General features: G+C 35.6%; 1 protein-coding gene across 6 annotated transcripts in view; it reads right to left on the bottom strand.

The window, feature by feature from the left end:
- The window catches only part of LOC145678517 (BTB/POZ domain-containing protein 17-like), a 61,681-nt gene extending 46,788 nt beyond the window's left edge, over positions 1 to 14,893 (bottom strand). For 4 of the 6 annotated variants that reach the window (XM_081748761.1, XM_081748759.1, XM_081748763.1 and 1 more), the window contains exon 1: positions 14,638 to 14,893. Coding sequence is in view for 1 of the 6 variants with exons in the window: in XM_081748758.1 (XP_081604884.1) it covers positions 14,638 to 14,681 (44 nt within the window). In the remaining 5 variants the exon portion in view is untranslated. Of the gene's footprint in view, positions 1 to 2,765; positions 2,946 to 14,637 lie in introns of all 6 variants that reach the window. The other 2 variants (XM_081748762.1, XM_081748760.1) reach the window with 1 other exon arrangement.
- Between the last annotated feature and the right edge of the window lie 4,598 nt (positions 14,894 to 19,491).

The raw sequence follows: 19,491 nt of genomic DNA, 5'->3' as shown, positions 1-19,491 counted from the left end.
CTTAAGTACTGCAAGCCACGCAGCTAAAAAGCACTACTAAAAGCTTTCATCTGTTTTTATCTCTGGTGTGGAAGTCATGCGATCATGTACCAGATGTGTTTACCAAGTGAGATCAGGTGAATGATCGGGACAGTGGTATCTATCTGCAAATTGTTGGGAGGTAACGTGTCACGTATACTAAAATATTTGAAAATTTCCTCATTAACTGAAATAGAAATGCACATACGTAGGACAACAATAGGCACCAACACCTTAGGTGTGTATCAGTGTCCGATCAACGTAATGAAATCTAATGGTATCACATTCTATAACGCCCGGTGCTAATCGATGTTGAAATTCACAATGCATGACTCGCCCAGTCTGTTACCACGATCTACTGCACACTATGTAATCATCATGGTACTGCAGACATAAGTGGGATTCGATGGAGAGGTAGATGTCAAATCATTCGGACTGACATACATACTTGGTACCATTAAAGCACAGACGCCCAAGATGTGCAGTCAAAGGGAACCACAGCAACGAGAAGTATGAAAAAAAAAAAATGCCTCGATACTCCAGACATCGAACCGAGTGTGCGGACACGGTTCCTGGTTCAATACTTTCGAATTCTTGTCCGAGTGTTCGCGATGTGGTTAAACTATCCGCAAACTTGCGCCTTTGTCTTCTTGGTCGGCAGTGTGACGGGACCGTTGATACCCTTGAAGTCGGTCTATTTTTCCTCTCTGTTGAGTCATTGATTCCACATTCGCTTCTGTGGCAAGATTCTATCCAATGTTGGCATCAATTTCGCAGGATAATCCCGTGGATATTACTATTGTGTTATTGGACATTCCTTTTTGGATGTCCCTTGTGCTATATTTATTTGATTTATTACGATTTGAAAATGGTGCTGTCAATCGTAGATCTGTTACATAAGTTGAACTAATTTGGTTACACTAGACCTGAACTTTAGCTCAAACATCATGGCATCTAATACGTCCAAGCGTACACATAAGATCCCTTGTATCCTAATAAATTACCTACAACGATTCTCTTTTTATTTCTACCATATTTAAGATCAAGAACAGCATAGTAAATAACAATTTAAAATTACACAACCTGTGAATGGACTCGCTATCAGAAATTACAATAAAGCTGCAGCCTACGGTGCAAGTTGATTAGCAATGAGAACTCTTATTGTGGGTCTTCAAGGTCAGGTTATTTATGTGTGTTGAACGTATCACTACATGGCCTACACGGCGAAGAAGTAGCGGAATACAATGTGACTGAGGCATGGGCAAACGAAAACTTCTGTGATAGTGAAATATCTTAGATGGAAGGCCTATTCAATAGAAGACCGGTCTGGTGCTACAAAATATGTGTTGATAAGTGACATGTTTAATCAACCCTGTCTCCTTCAATGCAGGCCCCTCCACTAACCACACACCAGTTTCTTCCATGATTGAACGCCTCCTGAAACACGTTTGCTGGAATATCGTGTAATTGCCATCACATTTTCTTGTATCTTTGCGATTAAATGAAATCGCAAGATCCGATGAGTAGGATGGATGAATATGATTATATATATATATATATATATATATATATATATATATATATATATATATATATATATATATATTAAGAAAATTACTAATTCAGAGTAAAGTGGCGTGTTATCGTGGTGCAGCAACCAGTTCTGGTTCTCCCACAAAACAGGTCTCTTTCTGCGCACAACAACTTGTAGAAGTTCAAGAAGTTGTCATCATCATTTGCACGGCCCAGCAGTTCCTCACTGATTTTAACACAATTTTGCCTTTGTTCGTCTGTCAGCAACTGCGCCACGAATTTTGTCATAACGTGTTTCGTTCCCAGCTTGTCACTTAAAATTACACATGATTCCTCAGCAATTTCGACAGTTATGTGAAGAGTTGCAAGGATCAGAGCACGAACATTCTCGACACAGTCCGAGTTTGTTGATGCAGAAGTTTGTTCAGATATGAAATATTCCTTTGTCGACGTCCTGACTAATTTAAAGCGCTTGAACAACTCGAAACACTGATTTTTGCTCATACAGTGTGAAGAATCGTAAGAGAGAAATAATTCTGAATTATAACATAAATTACCACTGTAAAAGCACTTTTGACTCATAGTTTTATTGAATGATGGTCTAATAGGAAAGGTAACTACCAGGCCAACACAGAAATATCAGATCAATATACTTTGTATTCTCATTAGGTGATTTCTACCATTTTTAAAATTAGGGAGCACGAAAATTGCGATTAAATGCGAATACAAACGTAGTTGTAATAAACTAAATTTGAAACGGAAATGAACTGTCTCACAATACTTCATCGGCTATCGTACCTTATAATATACAAAAAGTTTTATAAATAGTTCTTCATTTTTTCTTTAGAAAAATGGAATATTGGCACTTCTTTGTAGTACATTTAACAATCGTTGTCCACACTGTCTCTTTTCATCACACGTTTAACCACCCCCTACCCCTCCCCCCGCCCATCTTTACGATCTTCTAAAAAGAATCGAATTGTCAATAGATTATTTTGTAAACTTGAAATAAAAATGTTAATTCATAAATTACAATTTGCGGATTTCACGTTATTGCTACTCCTTGAAAAGTTTCTTTCCGTGAACTTCAAGTAAACCCTACACAATTTTTGTATTCTCCTAGTACAACTACAAAATTAACATTCTGCCGAAACAAGTAATCACCCAGATTTTTTTTTAACAGTAACACTTTCTTCTTCCAAATTTAGGTTTACCTTCTTTTCTTTCAAGCTAGAATAATTCTGGAGCACTTTGTACCTTACTTCCCCCTCTCTAAATTCATTCTTCTTCAATATGTAACACAACACTGGCAGTTATCCACACTGCACTAATTTGCTCCGCTCTCTTTGTATTGAAGGATGAAAAATTATTTCCAGGTTGCACATGTGACGGATCTACAAGAGTGCAAAACAGAAATTGATTTATGATTTTCTATGTTAAAACTGTACGGAACTTAATCTGCTGCACATGATGTAATCGTATGAAGTACGAAATCACATAATGTAAAATGAGATTAGCTACATTAAAATAGGAAGGTCCCAACGAAACTGTTAAGACTGGCGAACCGGAGTCTGCACAGAAACAAGTTCTTCTGAAGACGTGTAACGAAATTAGCTTGGAAGTGAAGGTATGGTATAATTAGCAAAAGTGAATGGAGTATATACTATTTTCTTTTGTCGATAACAGTTCACAAAACGAAAAGCATAGCAACAAGTCAGAACCGTATATACTATACACGGAAACAGTAATAATGTAGAGGATGTAAGTACCTTTGGATACTGACGAATAATAATAACAAAGTTACGATGGATAAATATATTAGAGTGGTCCTTATTTTTTCAGGTTTGAGTTTCTTTGAGTCTTATCCCGAAAAACAGTTTCATATCAGACCAAAGTAATCAATAAGAAAAGTTAGCTCAATTGAGTAATATTAAATGGTGCCCAAAACGATCTCAAGTTTTAAATGCATTTACAGTATACGACATGAGGCAAAGGTACCTTGTAGCTTTGGAACGACAATTCTACGCTAATGAACCGATATTGGGAAGGACATAACCTATTAAATGATTAAAGGTAAGATGCAAATAATGTTAAATGTGTGTTTGTAGTGAAAAGCTATCCTAAAACGATACACACATGACCCCCTTCCTATTAAAAAAAACTGACTTGAGTTCAAGATAGCAGCTATGATAGTATTATACAGAAATAGATGCGCTTCTACTTCCATTACGCCCAGTCAAGATATGGTGTTACCGCCTCTAACTGTTCTAAATTAGTTACATTTGCCCCATATTGTATATTGTAAATGCATTCAAAACTTGACGCATCATTTAATATTATTAAATTGAGCTATTTTTTTCTCGTGGGTTACTTTAGTTAGACATGGAACCACTTTAGGAGGTGCCACTTAAAAAAAAAAAAACTCAGCAGTCGAAATTTTACGGACTTTCGTCTGCCCGTCGTCCGTCCGTTCTTCCCGATGTAAATGTGTTTACTCCCTAAAGATCATAGTGTTCAACGTATGAAGACCAAATTTTAATCTTAAGGTTTTTATAACATTCTTTAGGAAAGAGGATTCGAATTTTCCTCCTACCCCCAAATATAAGGGTAGTTTACTTTAGAGTTAAAATCAAAATTAGCAATTTTCTCAAAAACGGCTGTAACGATCCATATTTGTATTTCAAACATAAAATATTTCATTAACAACTCTATATGTGATATAAGTGAGTTTTCTGGAAATGAATCCAGAAGGTTATTTAAACTCTTAGGATTTTTTTTTTTTTTTTCGAACAATTTACTCAATAACAACTCAGGCGATTTTTTTTCAAGTTTTATTAATAATTCTTGGCGTTGCATAAATCACTTATGAAAATATTCAAAACGGTAGTTTACTTCTGGGGTTGTTTTCATCGGACAAGATTTTACGAAAAAAAAATTATAACTTTGTTCGTGTTTCATTATAATAATTATTTCAGTCATAAATGCAGCACAATATGATTTAGTTGAAGAAATTAGAACAAGGAAGTTTAATGTCGTGGCCAGACCTTTTATATACCACAAAATCCATATTGCGAACCCGTGGTTTGAACGCACGAATTTTGGAACGATCTACCGATTAGGTACAGAATTTGTGTTTAAATTAACACCATGTAAAAATATTTGTAACCCGTATAGCATCTAAAAGATGATCGATATCTTCGATCAATTTCCTTCGTTTAATGTAACATGTAATTATGAACTGTCAGCAAGAAAGAAGCTGTTTGGTTCCCCAGTTCCAAAGCCCAAGCATTTTGACGAAAACAAGATATAAAACAGCAACATATGAACATGACGCAGAAGCCATTTACGATTTGTTTCCATAGTAAAGGTCTGAAGATGTCAACATTAAAACAGGAATTATCATGAAACTGTTATATCCACAGTATATTGGAAACAAATTAATATTCTTTTAATTTGAATCGCAAATTTTAGCCATTCTTTTTTTCTTTCCTTTTATTTCACTGCGAGCTGCTAAATAAAGAAATCCAGTCTTTGTCGCATATTTTGGAAAGGAGCTAGCAGATATGTTCCTATGGGTGGCACACCCTCCAATCTCTAAAACAGTTCTCGTGATCAGCTGCATTTCAGTTACAAAATTTTACATGTCTTGTCTGAAAGGGACCTTGCTTTATAATACTTTCAACATTTTATGTTGGCATTGAAAAATCTACAGAAAAATTTGGTTTAAGAATAATTAAAGAGAGAAAAAATTAAATTTCATTTGAACTCATGTACCATAAATATTGTTCGCAAATTTCTGTATACCGTAATTTTAAGTTTAGAAAAATTTTATAACGAGAATCAACAATATTAAAAAAAAATTTAAAAAAAAACTTATGAGAGGCATCGTCATTAATATATCATTAGAAATATATAACTATTGATGGAAAACGTTTGAAAACGTTGAACGTTGTGTTAATCAGTTATTGGTTGACTGCCACATAGGGACTGGGTGCTTCTAATTATGTAGTTCTGCATAAGATCTAGAAGACCGTGTGTTTTCAATTACGTATTTGATTACATGTATGTGTTTATTGCACTTCATTACCTTTCACGGACCAGCCTTCAACGAGGAAGTTCACTAATATCTCAAGAAGTAAGGCGTAACATCAGCTGTGTAAATAGTTTTGTTCTTTACCTTTGCTACACGGATGATCCAATTATTAGACGGTTCGAGTTCAGCAAGCACTTGGCATAATTGATAATTCCTTATTTTGGAAGACGACCGGAGATTTCTAATCTCCCAAGATATATCAAAGTACTAATTCAACAATTAGTAACTCCCGAGGAAAGTACGGCAACCAGGGTGGAAAAAATCATGATTTAAAAAAAAAAAATCATTTTTGATGATTTTTTTGATTTAAATCGATTTTTTTTTATTTAAATCAAATCTTTCTCCTCGTATAATACAAGTCGCGAACTGAAGAAAAAGCATTACGAATTAGTATTAAATGCCAATTATGCCATTTAAGTGAAACTATTGGGGTTGAATTTTGAATTAATTCCCAATCGTTAACCTATATCAATCCCAAACAATGTTTCTTAATTTTAAATTATGGTTTTCTTTTTCTTTTTTTGGTAAATTATAGACTTTCAGTCAAGCATCATCCCTATTTACCCTAGGATCATAGTTTATACCTCATTCTCTTCAGAATAGAACAGCTTTTAAAACGGTAACATTCACATTTTCCCTATCATGTCCCTGAAGCGGAAAATTTTGAGAGAAGTCGGGATTTTTTCTGATTTTTTTTTTTCAAATTTTGATCCCCTCTGGACTCCCCTGTGTTAACGCACCGATCTCAAAATCATCTGGGAAATACTAAGAGTGTACTAAATGTTTTTACAAAATTTCAAGCTTCTATCTTGAATAGTAAGGGCGGGAAAATATTTAACAATGAGCTAAGAACATCCCCAGATTACCCGGATGTAATAAAGTTTCCTCAGACATCCCTATTTATCCTAGAATCATGATTTGCACATTATTCTCTTCAGAATAAAACAGTTTCAAACGGTACAATTCAAATGTCTCCATCGTGTAGGCCAGTGGTTCTCAAACTTGTTGTGACCGCGACCCATATTAAATATTAAAACTATTTTGTGGCCCAGCTACTTTTATTCAAATACACATCGTGATGCATTCCAAACCAATTAAATTTTGAAAGTCATATTTCTAATTTTTCCATAGAAATGTAACTCAGAGCTAACAATATTCCCAACGCAATGCCCTACCCCGTGACAGATTTTGACTCACCCATTCTCTTTCCATCCTAATCCAGCATCTCTACTGATTGTACAATCAACAAAGAAAGTATTTTTCGATTGACAAAATTTCTTTTCCTAATAACTAAACAAAAAATAGCCTATTAGAGTACCGCTTTTGGCAAGTTATTAAGTTATAACTAATCTAAGGATAGCAACAAAAAGATCCAAATTAATACATTTGTTCCCGAGTTATTGACAAAAGAAAATTTGTCAACTGTCAAATACTTTCTTTCCCATGTGTACAACAAGGCAGGGCTCTGAGCAATCACTTACTTTTCACCTCATTAACAAACGCTTCGAATGTTCATTTCCTGAATGGTACTTACTTTATAACATATGTTTCTGCACCAAAATAAAATTTTCATACTTAATTTCTCGCGACCCACAAAAACACGGCCCGCGAGCCACCAATAGTTCGCGACCCACACTTTGAGAAACACTGGTGTAGGCTATCTGGGGCTGGAAAATCACGAAAAAAGGGATTTTCTGTTAACAAATATCACCTTTTTTTTTACTTTTTACCCCTCTGTACCGCCTTTGTACAGAGATAAAGATCTGAAATAAATCTGAAAAATACTAAGGGGTGCAGTGAATGAGTGCCCAAAATTTCAAACTTCTAGATGCAAAAGTAAGCCCGAGAAAAATACTAAATACTCCAGATTCCCGTATAAAACAGGATCTCAGGTAACAGTTTCCTGAGACATCCCTATTTATCCTAAGATCATGGTTCGTACATCATTCTCTTCAGAATAGAACAGCCTTTCAAATGGTACCATTCATATGTCTCCATCTTAGGCGGGAAAATCGCGAAGAAAGCTATTTTTTGTTAAAAATATATATATATATATATATATTTTTTTTTTTTTTTTTTTTTTTTTTTTTTTTGCCCCTCTGGATTACCTTGTTTTCACGCAGAGATCTGAAATCATCTGAAAAATACTAAGAGTGCACTGGACGAGTGTGCAGAATTTCAGTCTTCTAAATGCAAAATGTAGGCCCGCCAAAAAATAATAAAAATAGGCACAAAAAAATATCTTTTTTAAAAAAAAAAATATGACGCCATCACATCCTATGTCTCGACGCAGAGAGGCGTGAAAGCATATGTAACGTACTTTACGATGCCTTCAGTCCTAAAAAAAAAAAATAAATAAAAAAAGAGTAAAAAGCTTTATTGGTAATTTTTTAATCGAATAATGAAGATTTTATCCTATCACCTAAAAATAGGTGATATAATTTAAAAGGTTAAGCGTTAAGGAAAAAGTACAGCAACGCTTATCAAAGTGACACTTTTTTTTTCCACAAAAGTTACTGATATTTGGCAGGGGCATATTTTTAAGGAAATTGTAACTAGCTTGCGGCACGAAATACATAAATTTTGCCTGAAGTTATAAAATCTTAAAAAAAAAAAAAAAAAAAAAAAAAAGTCGGACAGGGGATAGGACACTTCTAAATACGTCCTATTATATGGGAACATATATATAGACGCGCACACAAAAGAATCTTCGTCTTAAATGTCGATGGTGATTTCCCCGTTGGAATAGTTAACGATTTACAATATAAACCCTATGTTACGAAGAGAGGAAAACATGATTGCCCTGTTACCGGTCAAAACGGGATTTTCCCTAATCATCATCTGCATGACACTTGTTTTCATACTATGCTGTACATACTGTACATATGAGTCTCATTGTATTATGATTATCATCTTCCATAATCGAAATAACAGAACAGAAACAGGACTACTTATTTTCACTTTAAATTATTTCGGAATTTGATTTAAATCAGCGATTTTTATTTAAAAAATCAAGTGATTTAAATCTTGATTTAAATCAGACTGATTTAAATCAATCCATCCTGACGGCAACAGATGATAAAATTTTCAAAGACAAACTGGAAAAGACGGAAAATCTGCTATAAATGTCCTTACCACAAACGAAGTAAAATAGCATACAAATAACCTCACTTGTAACAATTCAAACTTGCCTTCGATATAGTAGAAGAGTGTGCACATGTACTTAAAGAAGTGACTGATAAAGTAAGAAATGAATTAGGTATAGTCTCTAGAATTTATTACTAATATTAATGTCAACTTACTTTCAAGTAGTACCGGTAGTAAAAATTTTAAGTACGTAGAGCACTCGAGAAACTACGTATAAAAAAAAAAAAAAAATGTTGTTACTGAATATTTAACAGTTAACAATATAACGATGTTTAAAATACAAATCTGATAATAGTACACTACATATACGTATTTTTGCATTTAAGCAATGCAAAATAACAGAACGTCTGACAGACCAGGTGTGCCTTATTACGTAGTTCCTACAGATGTTTCGGTATAAGGATGAACGATCAAGAGTCCAATGAAATTAGTCAGGTTATCCACTGAGTATTGACGAAATGCATACTACGATGTGCAACTTCATCAGCAGTTTTGGTAAACCTCTTTGCTTATACAGACCTGGCAAAGACAGTCTAGAGAATTATTCAGTCTTTCTACTGATAACACAGAACCGCGTATTCGCACAGTTCGAATTCAACATTTCCAACCACCTTTAATGTAGAATTGAATAAAACTATTGTGACTCGTATGTTCGTACGTGGAGCCACTGAAAAGTTCGTAGCCCAACCCAGGAATGCACGTGGAATGGTGAAATTTTAGTTATTCTATATACTTCCCCTGAAGTTCAATACACTTCCTTGCACGGTGCACCAATTTTTGCAGACCAGTTAAAAAGAATTCTGAAGACTGTTCCTCACACCACTGCTCTTTATCAGATCCAAAATGGTGTCCTTTTAAGTGCGGTTTCAGTCTGGGGAATAAACACAGGTAATAATAGTCTGGCGGAGCTAGAACTGGAGGATAAAGAGGATGATCTAGACATTGAAACCGTAGCTCATGCAATGTCAGTTGTGTTTGTAGTACTCGATGGACAGAGATATTGTCCTAAGGAACAGAATTTCTTTTTTGAAATTTTCGCAGCGTTACAATTTTAATTTGTCTTTCAGTTTTGTGAGTAATGTCTGACACAATCCTCCCCTTCACACACAAGTTATTCAAAACTCTGCGCCGCTAGTCCCAGAATCGGAAAGGTTATATATATAATGGGTTCTTGTGAAATTAATGTAGGATTCTGAACCGTAAGTTAATGTCGTCTCAACGGAATTCGATGAACTAAAACCAAAGCCATATAAGAAAGAATGAAAAAAAAATAGTTGCACAGGTTCGTCACCGGCAATATACAGATTTACTGTTTTGGGCTGATAGTCTTCGAAGGCAAAATAGCCACTGTCTTGGATGTTGAAGACGTGTCTCTACAAGAGCACCTCCAGCACCTCCAAGTCAATAAGCTAGGTCTGACGAAAGGCAAATAGGGCAGTTTCATATCACAATGCATGTAATTCTCCAAGTACTGCTTATTCATATTATTGGCATATAACTTAGATCTTTGCTGTTGGCCAATGCTTAACATAGACATTGTAGGTTTTGGTACCCTACGACAATTTTTTAAACCATTCAATTTGCCTGGAATGAGTAAGCTGTAGTGGATTAATACGCCACGAAGCACCTCACAATCATTATAAATCTCTTTGAATGCAACGTCGGAGCTGGAACTGGTTTGGAAATAGAAGGGAGTTCTTGCATGTGCGTGTGAAATAGACCACTTTTATACTACAGAAACAACAGTAAAGCAAAGCAGATTCAAAACGCTGATTCCTTCGGTGCTCGTTCAATTTATTCATCTTTTCACCTTTCTAGATTCTCCAAATGGTCGGATGATCGACGCAGGATTTCTCTGTAATTAATCGTGTCATTTCCGCGAATTTGCTTCAGTAATCACCTTCAATTTGTACTAGCCAATAATAGAACGAGACCCGTGACCTTCCTTATTTTCCAACCATGAGATTCCACTAAAGAATTTTCGGAACGGTGTTGATTATATATTCGCTCTTACTGTCTTAATTTATCCCGCACATTCATTAATATTTCGAACTGTTTGCGTTCCTATGCGACCGAGTTTACACACATTGAAGTGGATTTTGCGAAGATTATGTTTTGGCATCCTATATTTCAGACCTGATAACAAACGGACGTACACATAGGTCATATTTCGTACAATGTACTGCAAAGTGAAGAACATAAGCTAATGATGCTAACAAGTTACATACACAACATGTTTTATAGCCACAATTATGTATCAAAGTGAAAGAACCCGAATTCCTACATTAAACTTTGTGCAATACAACACTAGAAGGGCACGGCAATATCCTGTTAGTTATACAGTTCATCAGAAAATCAAACCTTCAGAAAACTCATTTAAAATGGTCGCTTTATTCTGTGCCGTGTGTCATCCTGGATTTAGTCACCTTTTTATCGCTGTTTCTGTTCACATGTCACATTTTATTTAATGCCTACAAGAATTTAAACGGTGCTGGTCTTGCAAAATTTACAGGTAAAATTCAATACATTGCATGAAGACATGTCTATATGCAACAAATTTCTGTACAGGTCAAGTTTAGGCACCCAACTCGAAATTGTGGAAAAATTACAATTCTCACTAATTTCCTTCTAATTGTCCTCCAAAAGATTTACACTGGGCGACATGACATTACCCCACTTTGCATAGATGAAATTCAAGGGTGCTACCAGAAGTAATTGTTAAAAATTAGAATTATTTTACGGTTTGCGTATAAATACAGCATTTGGATGCGTGGCACACTAACTACAATTCAAAAAGACAAACCATCTTGTGCTAGGTGGCCACTAAAAAGCACGAATACTATCTAAACGAATAAGGACAGGGGAAAACTGGTAGATACGTGCAATATTGCGAGAGCGCATCTAAAGGGCGGGGGCACCTCAGTGACAATGGGTACGGTATGCGCGTACAGGAGAGGGTGCAGTTTTACTATACGGATCCACAGATTGTAAAATGTACATAAACTTTGGGCAAGGCTTTTTATTTACCCATTTTATGTCGAGAACAGAACCCAACCAATCCCTGCGGGATTTCTAACCTGTACTACTACTACTTCTACTACTTATACTGGGATCCGTATAGTAAACCTGCACGCGAAAGAGCATTGAAAACACGTGGGTTTTCGCAATTATTCGAGTTACAATAGCATATGTAATGGTTTCACAATAGCAACCCTACATTGTACAATAAAATATAGCTTTTGTACACGTACACTGAATAGTACAAATGCTATACCAACGGAAAATATCTACTACCGTCCTCGGGAAGGTTCTAGAACACGGGTAGGCCTACCCCTTATATAGGCTGGTTCCTTTCTGTGTCAAAGTTTAATATTTAACTCACATAGTACTGCCGAGCGAGCGTAGGTGGGTTAGAGCACCGCAGGGCACTTTATTTCTGTCTTTATTACAACTAAATTGGAATGGGGACCTGTGTTCTAGAACTTTGTCCTCTTTCATATGTACTCACTTAGGCTAGAGTGCACTTTATGCCGAACAAGTGATTTTGTCACATGTTGTGGCTTTGGAGGAATGGAATCACTGTTATTTGTAACAGGTACGGAAACGGTGTTTTAGCGGTTGGTGACACTGATGTTGCCTCCTATGCTGTGGTTGGTTGGTTGTGTTGAAGTCGCTGATTGGTTGTTATGTATTCGTAACTCAAGTTCGAATGTGTACGGTTGAACGTGTGTGTTGCGTTGGTGAAGTGTGATGTTAAGTCAGTTTGGATGTCGTTTTTTTCAGCATGCTGGATTGATTTATAATTAGTGGTGTGTTAATTTATTTTTTTACAGAATTTTTTTTCCTTATTACCTTAGATCTATAGTAGTGGATTGATTATTTATTGTTGTTTTAGATGTTTTTATGGTACTTGAGCGGGGGGTTTGGGGGGCGGTAGCCCCCATTTAGATTTCAAAACTGATAGTCACCGTTTCACCTGCATTGATTTCTCGCAAGACTTCAACGTCAGTTCTCAAGGATATTGCCTTTGTACGTAGCAATTGAAGAGCAAATTCTTGGTGAGTGTGGTAGATCATTTGGTTAGCAATCGTAATCTATTATCATTGTTATGATATATCTTAGTTTGCTGGTGTGAAGTTAGATTACGATTACTTATTAGGTGGTCTGCAAAACTTGCCCAGAACTTACTTTTCGATTGCTTCGATTCATGGGATTATTTTTGGAAACTGATCTCTGAACTGTTCCGAGGAATCAGTTCAGGTGAATCGGTTCCAATGAATGATAAATTATCATGGGACTCTCATATTCAATATATTACAGGAAGACTTTCAAGAGTTATATATTTTGATAACAAATTTGAGGAATCAGGTAGCACAAAACTATGTAAGATCCGCATATTTTGCGTTTTTTCAAAGTATCTTACTATATGGTATACTGTTATGGGGAAATGGTAGCCGTTTGAAGGACGTTCTGTTGTTACAAAAAAAAAAAAAAAAAAAAAAAAAAAAAAGTTGTGAAAATAATTATGAATGCAAAGAATACGTGTCATTGTAAACCATTATTCACAAGATTAAAAATAATGACAGTAATCAATTTTATATATATATATATATACAATGTGTTGATGTACATAAAAGGCAAAACGTCAGAAATACATTATAGGCATGACATACACTCATATAACACTAGAAATAATAGACGTGTCAACGTACCATGTTTGAGATTAACAAAATCAAAAAATAGCTATGAAGCCATGAGTGTGAGGTGGTATAATAAATTACCTATAGAACTGACACAACTACCTATGGGTAGCTTCAACAATAGATTATATTCTTGGTTAGTAAAAACACCATTTTATTCAATAGATGAGTTTTTTGAATACGATAATATTTAATTTTTGTAAGGTAATAATATTTGAGATATGTTATTGTTGTGAATTTTAGTACTTTAGTACTTATTGTAGTAGTGAACAATCACTATTGCTGTACATTATTGTAGTAAGTTATAATTTGACGTTGTCTATGGCTATGTAGCTGATTCGACAATAAAATTTATTATTATTATTATTATTATTATTAATGTTCGGCATAAACTACACTCTTACCCTCACTTATCTTAGGAAAATGATTTTGACTAATACATCTACATTTGCAAATCCAAAGGACACCTGTATTAATTAGTATTTAATTCTGCCCCCTGTAGAAATTTGGGAGCATGTTTAGTACAAGGGGTCTAGAAGCACGTAAAAAACAAAATTTACAGGAGAAATGAATGATGCAAGTACTTAGACGTAATATAACGTAACCAAATCTAACATAACCTAACCTCAAGTAACCTAATATTAGTAGAATAAGCGAAATTCTATCTTTTTTTGGAAAATCATGCGGGACCCCTACACTAATATAACATAAACTAAACTAACCTAAACTAACCGTATCTGAACAGAAATTACCAAAATTGTAACATTTTTTAGAGAAAAGAGCTGGACCCCTTCTGCTAAACATAGGCCGAAATTTGTTCCTTATAAACATGTCTTTCCGTGCAGAGTTAAAATACAGGGGGTTGAATTTTACTTGTATATTTTACAAAAATATGGTGTGCCTAAACTTTACCAGCATCACTTAAAACATTTATTTTCTGAATAATTTCACCTATATATTAAAACGTAAAAAGTAACAGTAAACAACGGGTAGTTTAAATCTACATGTTATATACCCTATGTTCCTTTCTTGCATCATTATACCCTACAATTAATGTGCCAAAACTACTGTAGAATTAAGTTAAACTGTCAAACTTCAAGAGTGATTGTTTTCGAACAATAACCAGCTGGCAAAATTAGAACTCACCTTCTTAGTTGATTACTGCCAACTTTACAAGACAAGGCTGACATTTTTTCTCATTTTCCTTTCACAGTAATACTGGAGGAAATAATCCAATTTTATTGTTTCAGTTTTGCACACTATAATTAAAAGTACTCCACCAATGCAGACCCAAAAGTTAAAATGGACCACAATTTACTAAAAACATTACATCATTGCTCCACTACAGTCAACATTACAAGTTCACTACTTCACACTGGACAGCATAGGGACATGATCAGTTTGCCTTGCATGTTCCTGCTTTCTTCTATCCATGCAATATCTAACCGTTAACCAATTTTGTCATTTATATTTGGCGAAGGTTTCCATTTCAATTTTATAATTGTAATTTGAGAGCAATTGTTTCAAAAATATCTCATAAATTTGTATATATATGTATTTAAATGTAGATTAGAATAGACGTCACTTCAGATTTTGCTCTGGACGGAAAGAATTCAACAGTTTCCGACCAGGGGCGTCATTTAGGAGGCAGGGGGGCAATTGCCCTCCCAAGAGTTTGAGGAATACATATACTTTAATAGATTGTCTACTAATGTATTAGTACAAAACATGAAAGTCTTATGTCGATCGAGCTCTTGCCCCCCTCAAGCAAAGTCTGAAATGACGCACCTGTTACCGACATAAGTAGATTTCAAGTTTTTCTTGGTGCGGGATAAATTTAATACCACACTTGGCAAAATTAAATACTAAGTATAAGAGCTTTTTTTCTTTTTTTTTTTTTCAAGTGTAGGGTTATTAGTCAAAAACATTACAAGTGCTGTTCTCTGGTTAATGCAAGTGAGTATATATGAAAAAAGACTGTATTAGATATTTTCCGCTGGGGTATCATTTATATACAGTGTACGAATACAAAAGCTGTATTTTATTTTACAAGTGTAGCGTTACCCTTGTGAAACCATCACAAGTGCTATTCAACTCTACTAGGAAAAAGGTTGTCTACGCAGTTTATTGATCCATAGATCTGTAAAATTCACAGAAGAAATATATATTATTTCAAAAGAGGAATGTACAAGTAATCAAAATATAAAGGGGATACTGCTATTTCGGTGTAGGGCGTTTCGGTGTACGGGTGTCTCGGTGTGAGGCTGGTTCGGTGTAAAAGTTTCAATGTTTACACCGAAACATCCACCCTTAAAAATGAAAATTATTCGTTAGGGAGAAATAAATTCATGAAATAGAAAATATAATTTAATAAATAAAATAAAAATTAAATGCTGCTATAATTGGAAGGGAGAAGGTTGCAGACCGATTTGAAAGCCCCTTCTGTACTTATTTTAATGGGATGCTTGATTAAAGTAGGTCTCTACCTCCCACTATTCAAGATGCTTATTTATAGTGAGTCCCCTCCAGAGATGGAGTGGGTCAAGTTTTTTGGGTGGGTCATGGGTCAACAGCATGTGACCCACTGTGACCCAACACCCACCGTGACCCACTGCGACCCACCACCCACCATGACCCATTTTGACCCACCACCCTCCGTGTCCCACTGCGACCCACCACCCACCGTGACCCACTGCGACCCACTACCCACCATGACCCACCACCCTCCGTGACCCACTGCGACCCACCACCCACCGTGACCCATTGCGACCCACCGACTCAGTATGATCTATCGACCCTCTCTTCTCACTGCATTGTAGACAGTATCTTGTGAAGACTGGTAAATTTGTCTGCGTTTTACTTTCAAGACCTTCATTTCCCTTCCTTTTCCATTTGTTTCTGTCTACTCACCTCAGGTGAGTTTATCTAACCAAGCGTAAAAGGAACTTCAGGCACTTTTTGATATTGATATTTGTAATTGTAATAATAGCAATAGGACTTACACTACTACTTGGCTTTCGAGACCTGTGAGTTTTTAGAGCTAACTACTGAAAAATACATTCTTGAATCACTGTAATATATAAATTATTATATTTAAAAAAATGAATTTAATTATGTGTGCCTGATCATCACGGTCAAATTGCAAAGTCAAATGAAATTACTTGGTATATAGTTGGGCCTTAATCCAAATTGAGATGTTATATTGCTTTTATTATAATGCATAATATCCTAAGGAGGTAGTGAGGATCCGAATTTTTGCGAAAAAAAAGTATCTCGCAAGCCGTTAAACTTACGGAGATGAAATTCAGCGTATTAACTCTTTATTGAAAATAAACAGTGTGTGTCCTAGCATTTTTTAAAATTCTCCTTTATGTGGGGGGGGGGGCACTTTCTAAATATGGAAAATTGGTAGTGAGTTGGTTTGTAAAAATGATCGAAAACGATCGATGTTATTTAAGAAAAAAAATCTGAAACAAAAAATACAGTGCTTGGCTTCATATATCCATTGCTTTCTGCTATAATAATTGCTGAAGCTTATGTTTATTATATGGAGCGCTTACAGCACAGGGCAATCAACCCATAAAGTTGTGAGAAAAATAGGCATAAAATTTGTATTGTAAGCTTAATTACACGGAAATTTGAAGTTTGGATTGTACGCATAATTGTATGGAAAATTTTACACTTTTTCTACCTTTACGTTGGTCTACTTACTTTGATTTGGAACTTTGAAATTTCATCCTCTTTTCCACTAAAAAGTATTGATAATTCAACAAAGAAATAATTATACTATGATAAGTTAATTGAAATTCATCGTAATTTGGCACATGGCAAACATCAGTGTGGTAATTGAAGGGGAAGAAGGAGGGAAATTCCCAATCAACTCTGAACACTTTCCAGGAACCTCGTTCCCTTTCGCTTTCTAGACGGGGGAGGGAACTTGGTAATGATATCAAACCTTCATGTGTAATTACAAAAATTAAATTTATAAACAAATAAGAAATCATCAGTTTATCAGGCTTTAATTGATAATTTATTCACAAGATTCCCTATCGAAGGCGTGGTAGATGAAGTTTGTGTTCTACATGGGTCGACATTGCCAACTAACATGGTCGATATGGAAAAGATGTTGTATATTGATAGAGAGATGATACTTCTTGCTGAGTATTTCAAACCTGACCAAGAAAAATCGTTATCAGACTTAAGTCTTACAAGTAGATTGTCGATGAGAAGTTGCAGAAATCGGGTAGAAATATTATCAATTTCCACGACAGAGTGCAAACGGGGATTTCCCCTTATGAATTTACAGATGACTAATATTAGAAATACACTAAGTGCTCAAACATTGTCTAACTTGTTGCTCATCAATGTTAATGGCCCACCGCTAGACAAGCTCAAAGTAGACGAGCTAGTTATTTCTTGGCTGAAGGATGGACATCATTCCACTGCGAATGATTTACCGCCAAAAACTTACCAACAGGAAATAAATCCGATTTCAGATTTGTTTTAAGGTGGAAAATTACGAGTTACGGAAAATGTATACTTGTATTACTAATAGCTTATTTGTGTTATTCAACTTTGTACCTAATTTTTAGTAAGTCTCTTCTTTGCTTTAGGTAAACTACTTTGAACAAATATTCATAATAATTGCAATTATGCATATTTGTAACTTAAATTTAACGTGATGCACACACTAATTTCCCCCCACCTCGAACTGTTTCAATTTCCTCACTGACAAACACTTTACCATTTTATATCGTAAAGGTCAGATCCACTGTTATTGTAACAGAGTGGTGCTTGAGCGATTGACTAGAAATTCAAACTCTGATTAGTGACAATTTCACAGTCTTGTTTTATTACAAGAGTAAACTCTTTAGTCAGTTCAGAAGAGGCCGTGGATCGTGTTCAGAGTTGATGACGATGGATTTTGGTGAGTCAGAGTAGGTCAAAGTGGATGAGAGTGGTTCATGGTGGGTGGTGGGTCAGAGTGGGTCACGGTGGGTGGTAGGTCATGGGTCAGAGTGGGTCATGGTGGTGGTGGGTCAGTGGGTCGTGGGTCAAGTTTTCATTGACCCACGCCAGCTCTGGTCCCCTCGCCTCACTCTATGTCAGAACTTCATATTTCCTCAAATGTTATAATTATGAATTGATTGGGAAAGCGTTTTACGGTAATGATATTCCGTAAAAAAGTGTGTGATCCATAAACATTGTTTACACCGCACACACCTTATTACGGCAATAACTGCACGAATCGCGAAGTGCTGCACAATCTTTGAAAGGAAATTTTTAAACACAGGTGGTTTTTCTTCCAAATAACCGCTTTTAAATCATGCATACCCAACAAGATTAGAATCAAGGAGAAGAAAACTGATTATGAATCAGTGGTGGGGTCTTAATTATATTATTCGTTCCCTTTACGGGTAAGATGAGTGTTTTGATACCTGATTCTGATTGGTTGACAGATGTCACGTGATCTTAGGTCGTGGGATATTTGAAATTTGTTCCCTTTTATGGGTAACATGAATGCTTTGGTATCACGATGCTGATTGGTTGATAGATGTCACGTGATCTTAGGTCGTGGGATATTTGAAATTTGTTCCCTTTTATGGGTAACAACAGTGCTTTGAAACATGATTCTGATTGGTTGATAGAGGTCACGTGATCTTAGGCTCTGGATTTTTTTTTTAATTCGTTTCCTTTTACGGGTAAGATGAGTGCTTTGGTTCCTTGATTCTGATTGACTGACAGAGGTCACGTGATCTTAGGTCCAGAGATATTTGAAATTCGTTCCCTTTTCCGGGAAGATGAATGCTTTTGTACCATGATGCTGCTTGGTTGATAGAGGTCAAATGATCTTAGGCTCTGGGATTGGTACTACGATACTGATTGGAGGATAGAAGTCACATGATTTTAGAGCCACCACACGGTGAACAGATTACATGGTATAACGTGGGGAAATCCCTCACTCTGAATTTTTGAAATTCGTTTCATTTTATGGATAAG

This window comes from Thermobia domestica, chromosome 2, assembly GCF_964235325.1.
Source record: "Thermobia domestica chromosome 2, izTheDome1.hap1.1, whole genome shotgun sequence".
Taxonomy (NCBI): domain Eukaryota; kingdom Metazoa; phylum Arthropoda; class Insecta; order Zygentoma; family Lepismatidae; genus Thermobia; species Thermobia domestica.
This window is presented reverse-complemented; position numbering and strand designations above follow the sequence as displayed.